Source organism: Salvia hispanica, chromosome 4 (assembly GCF_023119035.1).
Source record: "Salvia hispanica cultivar TCC Black 2014 chromosome 4, UniMelb_Shisp_WGS_1.0, whole genome shotgun sequence".
Lineage (NCBI taxonomy): Eukaryota > Viridiplantae > Streptophyta > Magnoliopsida > Lamiales > Lamiaceae > Salvia > Salvia hispanica.
In genome coordinates this window covers 10,547,541-10,557,084 of record NC_062968.1, presented here as the reverse complement: position 1 = coordinate 10,557,084, position 9,544 = coordinate 10,547,541, and the positions used below count along the sequence as shown (strand labels likewise).

Here is a 9,544-nt window from a genome sequence, read left to right as displayed (position 1 = left end):
AGTTGCCCCTGATATCCGGGAGCTGAGCTTGTTGTACCTTCATCGCACTGCCGCTTGGCCCCCCTGCTTTGAGATTTGGAGACGGGTTGGATTCCTTCCCGCGAATACCATCCTTTCTCACGTTCAGGCTATCCGGTTGGCTATCCTCCCCTGTCATGCTATCTCCCCCTTTGGACTGTTGTTTAGGGGGGATGTGGTTGTAGTTTCTCCTTTCCGGACGATCTCTCTGACCATTTGCGTAGCAGTGGCTCCCCGTGTGTCGAACATGCTTGCACTCCTTGCAGTAATCTGGGATCTTGTCCCTTCTAACTTGTTGGATGATCTCTCGACCGCACATATCCAATATGATTTCTTCCGTTGGCGGCTTCGTGATATCAATCTCCACACAGATACGCGCAAAAGAGAGCCTGGTCTTGCTTGCCGTGGCTCGGTCCACTTGAATCGGGTTACCAAGATGCTTTCCGATGGCGAAGAGGGCCTCCGCCATAGTGAGGGGCTTGCTAGGCGCTGAGGCTTCCGGCCTTCCTGTAGGGGGTGGAGCCACAGTGGGTGTGGCCTTGCTTGGAATAGCAGTCGAATACCCAGCACCGTTCTTTTGCTTCGTCGCTACTGATGAGCCTTCCCCTGTTTCATGAGCGGGCACCCCGCTCGAAAAAATAGGGACAGCCGCCGCCCCTCTCTCAAAAGAGTCTCTTAGCTTCTTGATGCGGCCTCGCTCCAGAGGGGGGAAATGTTCAAGAGGTGCAACGTAGGGGCCTTCGATGGATGGGAGTGCAACTCCGCCTTGTACCATAGACTCCGCAGAATTTCGCAAAAACAGAGTGGGGGGCGAGTTGTGTTGAGCCGCTTCGACAGCGCTGCGAAGAAGTAGAGGTTGGGCTGATGCACAGTCTAGCATCTCTGCTGCGTCAAACGAGACAACTTGGATTAGGGAGGTAATTTTTGGCTTCACTTGATCCAACGGTATAGAGCTGTCACGTGACCCTTTTAGGTGGGATAGATCCAAAGTGCTTTCCAAGTTTGAGTTTGTCTCATGTGACAAAATTGAAAGTTTGACCTCTTTGAATCTAAGACTCTCTTTGACCACATTCACCTCTAGGCACACGTCACTAGAAGCCGTTTCTGGCAGGGGGGCGTTTCCGACGATCAAAGTGGCTGGAGTTGGAGTAGGAGTCAACGCTAGGACAGTATGGTCACCGGAGGCAAGCTGCGAAATGTCATGCTCAGGCGTGACAGTCACCATTTCTCTGCACTCATTCGAGGTGGAAGGTGTTTTCCGGCTAGCTTCTTCACTTCCGGCGTTCAGGATCTTCCCATCATGGAGCTGTTCTTCTCGGAACTCTCCATCTCCATCTTGTCCCCCTCCAAAGTCAATTTTTTTCTGGAGTTGTTCATCCTCCGGCCCTGGTGCATTAATGAACCTTTTCCGTCCATCACCCTTAGTCGGAGGGGCAGGGGTGCCCTTCCTCGACCTTAGGCGGCTAGACACATCCTTTCCGGATGTCTTTTTGGTCGAGAATCACTAGGGGGAATCGGAGCTGTTCCCAGCCTTGAACACCATTCTTTCAGTCGCAATTTGAGCCGGTGGCAGATCGGGATTTGCCATGTTAAGTTCATCCGGGGGCGTCCGGTCTGCCATCAGCAAGCTCACGGAGAGCTTCAGCCGGGAGGGAGGCGAGCTGGAAAGGTGTAGCACGAAAAAAAGGGGGAAGTGTTTTTTTTTAGAGAGATTATCGCCGGAGGGAGGGAGTGTTTTTTTTTAGAGAGAGAGACTATCTATAAAGAGTTATAAACCCCATAACGATCTTGTCTTCATTGTCGTTACGTTTCAAACGAATCCCGAGACCTCCTTCAGCGGTAGGGTGGCACATTTGGTCCCAGCTGATCCAATGGGTTCTTTTTCTTTCATTCGTCGCACCCCAAAAGAACCGTGCAAGTTGTTGGTCCAGTTGTTTGAGGGCCCCGGCAGTTGGTTCAATGGCTTGGAAGATATGGATTGGCACCGCCACAAGGGTGCTCTTAATGAGCGTCAGTCTCCCCCCGAAGGATAGGTGCCGGTGGGCCCAACCTGAGATCCTCCTTGCAATCTTTTCTCGTAGGAACATGAACATATCTGTCCGCTTTACTCCTCGATAGATGGGAACGCCCAAGTATAGGAACGGGAACGTCCCTCTAGAGAACCCGCCATTGATCTGTATTGAATTTTCCCATCCCTCATGAGCCTCATCAATGTAGAAGTTGCTCTACATCCCTAAAATTCTAAAGATTTCGCTACTCATAGACAAATAAACTAAACCTATAGTTTGCAGGGAAACATTAAAAATATAAAAACTATGAAGATAAAACCCAAAGGAGAATCTCGTAATCTTGATATTATCTTGAATCCAAGCTTCAAATGCCAAGTATGGTGGAACAATGAAGAACGATGGAAGGAACTCTCAAATATAATTCTCTAGTTTAATATGCAGCAAAAAGTTCCTTTGATGAAGCTTGAGGAGGTATATATAGCATCTGGAGTCATGCATCATGATATGGTAAATCTTTTATCCCAGTTAGGAAAGTCTTTGAGAGTAATTAGGTAAATTGATGCGCCGCGCTTTCCCAGCGGTCGCTGTGGAGTCTTCCGAAACTCTTTAGACTCTAATGAGCGGTTCCTCTTTCAAGCACAAATTTTCGAGACGGGCCACTGCAGGGTCAGCGGGCGATAGGCGCCAGCGGCCGCTGAGTAGGGTCCAACAAACTGCTAGCTCGGGGCATATCCAAAATCTGAGCGTATCACCTATCTTAGGGCATATCCCACTTCCCATCTAATTTCCACGTCAGCATTATTTCTTGATTTCATTTTTAATTTTTGGTATCAAATAAAATGAGATGAAGGGGTGAATGTAAATAATGAGGTATGGAGGTATATATAGAGAGAGTTTAAAAATAGTTTTAAAAATATTGATAGGGCCTATGATCGGCCATATCACCGCAATGGTGGGATGATCATTACCCTATGGTGATCGGCCATGACCGTTCAATCGCCCCTTTGGGGGAGACGAGAGAGAGCCAATCATAGGCTCATTTTCTGCAATGGTGGCCGATCACCCGGGGCCATGATTCTGCGGGCCTATCATGGCCATGAGAGATCGGCCATCCATTGCCAATCATTGATTTATGATAAATCATCATCACCCCCTCCAACTAAAACAATCCCACAACTTAGTCCTTAATTGATAATCATATAATAATGAGCCGTGACAACCGAACGACATCTAATTGTATAAAGTGCAACATGATTTAACTAAACAAATAACGCTATATAAACAAATAATAATATTAAAATATACTTCATTGGTTCTGCCATAGTTGAGTCGTTCCTTTTCGGCATATAGATTATGAAAAAAAAAGTTTATTATGTTAAATGGAGAGAGAATAAAGTAAAAGATATAATAATTTAGGAGAGGGAAGGAAGTAGAGAATTCAATATGAGAGATGATAAAGTAAGAAAGAGAAAGTGTGTTATTTGTTACCATATATGGAATGATTCAACTATAATGGAACGTCTCAAAATTGTAAAACAACTCAGCTATGGTGGAATGAATGGAGTATATTTGTACATACTATGTTGCATTTTTCTCAGCATTGTACTACAACCACACATGTCTTTAAAACAATTAAATTGAAAACTCATTTTGTTAGCTTATACAAATTTTTTCAAAATACATGACATTTTGGTTGACAAGGTACCATAAAAATGTTTTCTTCAAACTTTAGCATGACCCTGAAATAACACCAAAATGAGTCTAAATATCACCTTAAAAGTGCATGAAAACATAATAGAATAAGACTACAATTTGAATCACATTAGATACTAAATACTCTCTTCATCCTAGCTAAAATGACACATTTATTAGTCGGCATGTGATTTTAGGATTTGTTGGTTAATGTATCTAATTGGAGAGAGAAAAAAATGAATATAAGTATTAAATTGTGAGAAAAAGATAATTGAATATTTTAGTGAATAGAGAAAAATTGGTTTGGTGTATTAAGGGAATAGAGAAAATGTACTTATTGTTTCCAAAAGTAGAAACATGTCATCTTACTTGGGAGAAGCTAGAAGGGAAAGTAGGAATAAGAATTTCTCTCTCTAGAATTTCTCTCTCGGTTGTGACTTCTCGGTGAAAATCTAGTCGGTCGCCGACCGACTCCCCCTTGAGGTGTCAACCCAGCCACGTCTCACCGGAACTCATCAACAGCAGTGGCCTCTTCCACAGACCCTGGCAGGCCACCGTCAATGGCCCCTACGAACGACACTAGAGACCAGAATGTTCGAGAGGTCCTGGAGCTGACCGACCGTCAAATGGTATTCAGGGCGCAACAAAACCCCACCTCGCCGGAGATACTACCTCAAAAAGTAAAGCCCAAAAATGCGAATCCACGCCCAAGGAAAAGGAAGTGCACCCCTGCGCCGCCAACTAAAGGCTCCGGAAGAAAACGGTACGTTCTGTCACCGGAGATAAACTAACGCGAAAGAAGATAGATTTCGGGATGTCGCCGGAGGAGAAAGGAATGGCTCCAAAGTGTAGGAAGGGACCGGAGAAGCTACTGTACTCTGCTCAACAAGGCCAAGAAGGTCTATGTAACTTTCGGGAAGCCGAGCAGGATCTCGCCAACTCTGATGTGCAGCGAGATGGGGATACCCTTAACTCCCTCTCGCCGGAAAAGGCATCGGAAAATCAACCCTCTAGCAAAAATCCGACCATTGAAACGACCGGTACGGAAATGGGATCTTCTATGGGTGACAGCCAAGTAGTATTACAAGACAAAAGAGATTCTGATGCAGCATTGGTCAACATTCCATAAAAAGGAAACATTCCAAACTCCTTTGAGGAAAGTCAGTTAGTACTATTTCAAAAAAAGGAATCACGTGAGAAACCAGAGGGAGAGGATCAGAATAAACCAAAGGGAGAGTCGTTTTTGCATCTTGCTGCTGCCAACATGGTGGAGATGCTAGACTGCTCGACGGCGCCCCTACTCACCTGCAACCAACAGGTAATGAATACTCCTCGTACACCACAGATTGGATTTGAGATAGAAAACACTAATGGAAGTGATAATAGAGTGTGGAATGTAACTGTTTTCGATGGCACGATGAATACACCGTTAGAACATTTTCCCCCCTGGAGAGAGGGCGAACGAGGAAGCTTTGCGACAATTTTGAAAAGGGATCGACATCTAACTCAACGTCGTCTTGGGCTCGGAAAAAACAAACAGAGGGCACCTCCCCTATTGTGGCTTCAAGGCTGGGAGGAGAAGACATTGCAACCCACCCCTGTTCCGACACCCCGCTGCAAAATGATCGTCCACCCACAGGACCACCGAACGCTCAGCCAAATGGAAGGCACAAAACTATGGCAGAAATGGTGAGGGAGCAAGCTAAGGCAAACGGGCCCCAACCTTTTGAACCAGAGAAGATAGACAACATTGGATTTGCAAGCCTCAATGATGGCATCCCATCTATTTACTTATCGCGGGCAGAAACGAAGAAGATAGCAGATAGTATGGAACATGCCATTGTTGGAAAATTCTCACATTCCATTCCGGCGTCGCACCAAATCCAAAAGGCCCTCGACAACATCAAGCTCACCCAAGGGTTCTCATGGAATCAATGCGAAACACATTTTGATCCAACTTGACGATCTCTCGGACTACGCCCGAATCCTTAGCGGATCCAAAGGCACACCAGTTTGGTACGTAGACCGCCATCCAATAAGGGTTTTCAAATGGTCCCCCGAATTTGACTCATATTGCGAATCGCCGATAGCGACAATCTGTGTAATCTGATCGGTTTGCCGATCCACTTATTTGATGCAGCAACCATCTTTGCAATTGGGAAACTCCTCGGCACGCCAATCCAAATCGATCATGCTACAGCCACCAAATCCAGATTGTCTTTTGCTAGGATTTATGTCGAAATTGACATCACAAAACCACCCATTGAGGACATCATTTTAGACCTTTGTGGAAGGGAGATTAGACAAAAAGTGAGATGGGATAAGCTCCCGACGTACTGTGGGGAATGCCGCCATGTTGAGCATACAAGTGCTGACTGTTATGCGACGGGAAAGAAAGCAAGACCAGAGAAAAGGAACTATAACTACCCAACAGCAAGGCCAACGAACCAGAGGAACGATAAGGGTGAAGGAACTACCTCCATACCCACCGAAAAAGGGGGTCCTAGATTTGCTCCAAGATTTACCAAATTTTGAAGATCTTTTCCTTCTATGATGAGGAATAATCTTCCCCTATAAATAGGACCTCAAGCTTCATCAAAAAAGAGTTTTTTTTTCCGACACACAACAAGAACACATTCATAGAGATCAAAAGCTAGAGTACTTCAATTGTGCAAGGAGTTGAAGAAGGATTTCAAGAACATCAAGAACGACAAGGATTCAACCTACGGGTTTTATTTGCTTTAGTTTTATGTTCAAATTGCTTTCCCTTCAATCTATGTTTTTAGTTTATTCAGTCATGTGTAACTAAACTCATAGGATTCTAGGGATGTGTTAGTAGCAACTTTGGTTATACAATTCCGTTTTCTATTTAATATCCGTTTTGTTTTTACTTTGTTTCTTCCCTAAGTTAATCATGATGCTTCATAATTGAGTGACACAATTATGTATGATTCAATACAACTTGCTTCATAACTGTGACAGAGTTCTAGCGAGTTAGATCCACTTAGTAGACACTACAGTTAGCTTCCTTTAAAACGGCACTGTTAATTGAGAGTGAGGACTTTTCAAGGGTCTTAGGAGCTTTTTGGAGTTACGTGTTAGGATTGACAACCCTAATGTTAGTAATCAACGTTTGTATCGCATGAGCATAAGCTAGGTGACTCGTCCTTTCAAAGTATTAACTGTGCTAGGGTATTGTAGTTTGGAATTTGTATAACCATAAAAGCGAAAGCACATCCCTGGAATTCCCCTTATCTCTATACTTTTCTCTCCGTGATTTGCTTGTTTTTAGTTGTTTACTGTTTTTAATATTTACTGTTTTCAAAAAGTTTCCAATAATTCTTGTTTCTCCAGATAGTAATTGAGTTCTAGTAGAAGATAGACACTTTGTGTACATCTTCCCCGTGTTCGATACCCGGTACTAACCTTTTGCTATACTATACCTACTCTGTATACTTGCAGGTATTTATAGTGCAAATAAAAAGTGCATCAAGTTTTTGGCGCCGTTGCCGGGGAAGACAATTCACTTTGGAGTGATATCTTCAAACGAACAATTTTACTACTTTGGATTTTACTGCTTTCAATTTTTATTTTATTTTATTTTTTATTTTTTTTTATTTTCGTTTTTATTTTATTTTTTTTTTATTTTTTTTTTTATTTTATTTTTTTTTTTTTTTTTTAGTTTCTGCAGGTTGTGCAGATTTACGTATCTTGTGGAGAAAATAAGATGGCGGAGCCTACCAACCACGATCTTATCATCGCCCTCCGAAAGGAGGTGGAAGAGATGCGAGCAGAGAGAGCTCGGGCAAAAGCTGAAAAAGAAAAACGAGCAAGGGAGGTAGTTCCAGTCTTGAATATGTTTAGTCATGGTAACATTGTGGACATTCCTGCAGGTCCGCAGATAGAGGCCAATAACTTCAAGTTGGGGATACCCTTAATCAATAGGGTTGAACAAAATGCCTTCGCAGGAAGAGATAATGAGGACGCGAATCGACATCTCACCAAGTTTGTGGAAATAGCTAATACAATCAAGATCAATGGTGTTGATGATGATATTGTGAGGGTAAGACTTTTTCCCTTTTCCTTAACTGATGCTGCTAAAGAATGGTATGATTGTCTGTCTACAGATAAAACCACCAATTGGAAGGATCTAGTGGTACTCTTTCTCGACAAGTACTACCCGCCTGGCACCATCCTTAAGCTTAAGTGTGAGATTTTTCAATTCATGCAAGGATCCGATGAGCCTCTATATGAAGCTCTCGCACGTTTCAAAACTCTCCTCAGCAAATGCCCGAACCATGGTTTTGGAATAGACCATCAGGTAGGAATCCTTTATAATGGGTTTAACGAAAAAATCTCTAGTTTATTGGATTCAGGGGCGAATGGGGGATTCTTGAGGAAAGGAGGAGTTGCTGCTATGGAGGTGATAGAGGAATTAGCTACCAACAGTCGGGGTTGGTCCAAAGAGAAGCACAAAGCTGAAAGGCTAGATGCAGTGAAGAGACCATGTGGGAATGAGACATCTCAAGAATTGGCATCCATCAGAGCAAGACTTGAAAAATTAGAAGCTACAGGCAAAGAGGGGAATGTCATCAAAGATGTTAAATATGTCCAAAATGGGGGTGATCCCAATAGGCTTCATAATAATAATTATCGCCCTAATCAGGGGGGTGGTAGTTTTAATAATTATAATGGAAATCACCCACATCCAAATGTATCTCATGCTAATAATCATAACTTTGTCCAATCACCTGCAGGGTTCAATGTGAGCAAAGAAAAAGGAGTGGAGCCACCTACCAATGGAGAAAAATATGAGATGGGCATCCAAAAGATCTTGGAGGTGATGCTTGAGGATAGAAGAAACAATGAGGCCAGGATTGGATTTATAGAGGAGAGAGTGAACAACCTCGAGCAAGGAATAAGTACAATTACCACTGCCGTCATGAACATTCAAACTCTAATGGACCAAGTCCACAAGAAACTTGAAGAAGACAAGGGAAAGGCAGCAGCACGAGTGGCGGACATAAACAAGAAGTGGGTCGCAAAGCAGAAGAAGGACGAAGGCAGCACCTCCGGAACGAAATTTGAGGACTGCCCGACACCCAGCGGACCGCCGCACACCCCGCGGCGGGCCGCCACTGAGAAGGCAGAATCGTCCACTAAGCAGGAGCTCGTGCGGCACAACGGGATTGTACTCCCTTTTCAGCCAAAGAGGAAGTTCAAGCTTGAAGAGCAGTTCAAGCAATTCCTTAACATGTTTTGCAAGGTCCATACTAACATTCCACTTGTTGAATCGTTGCAGGAGATACCAAAGTATGCAAAGCTACTAAGGGAGGCGGTAATGAGGAAGAAAAAGCCGACTAAAGCCGACCTTAAGCTACCGCATCATTGCAGCGAGATCATCCAAAAGGAAAGGGCAGTGAAGCAAAGAGATCCGGGCCAGTTCATCATTAGGTGCCGAATTGGAGAAGGAAAAGTTGATAAGGCCCTCTGTGATTTGGGAGCAAGCATCAACATCATGCCGCTGAAGTACTATGAAAAGCTCAACATCGGGCCACTCAAGACCTCGGATGTGACCATAAGGTTGGCCGATAACACGGCCATCAAAACGGTGGGTATGATTGAGGATGTCTTGGTGAAGGTAGACGATTTCATCTTTCCTGCCGACTTCATTATTCTTGATATGAAAGTAGACAAGAATGTACCTCTAATCTTAGGCAGAGATTTTCTAGCCACATGCAAAGCTCTTATTGATGTAGGTAGAGGAGAAATCACAATAAGTGACCATGGAGGAAAGTCGACCTACAACATCGAAAGCGCGATGC

General features: G+C 43.9%; 1 protein-coding gene across 1 annotated transcript in view; it reads left to right on the top strand.

The window, feature by feature from the left end:
* The first annotated feature begins 7,446 nt into the window (after positions 1 to 7,446).
* Positions 7,447 to 9,544, top strand: part of LOC125220340 — a 2,460-nt gene continuing 362 nt past the window's right edge. Inside the window, exon 1 of the mRNA XM_048122502.1 lies at positions 7,447 to 9,478. Within this exon, the coding sequence (XP_047978459.1) occupies positions 7,447 to 9,478 (2,032 nt within the window). The remainder of the gene's footprint in view (positions 9,479 to 9,544) is intronic.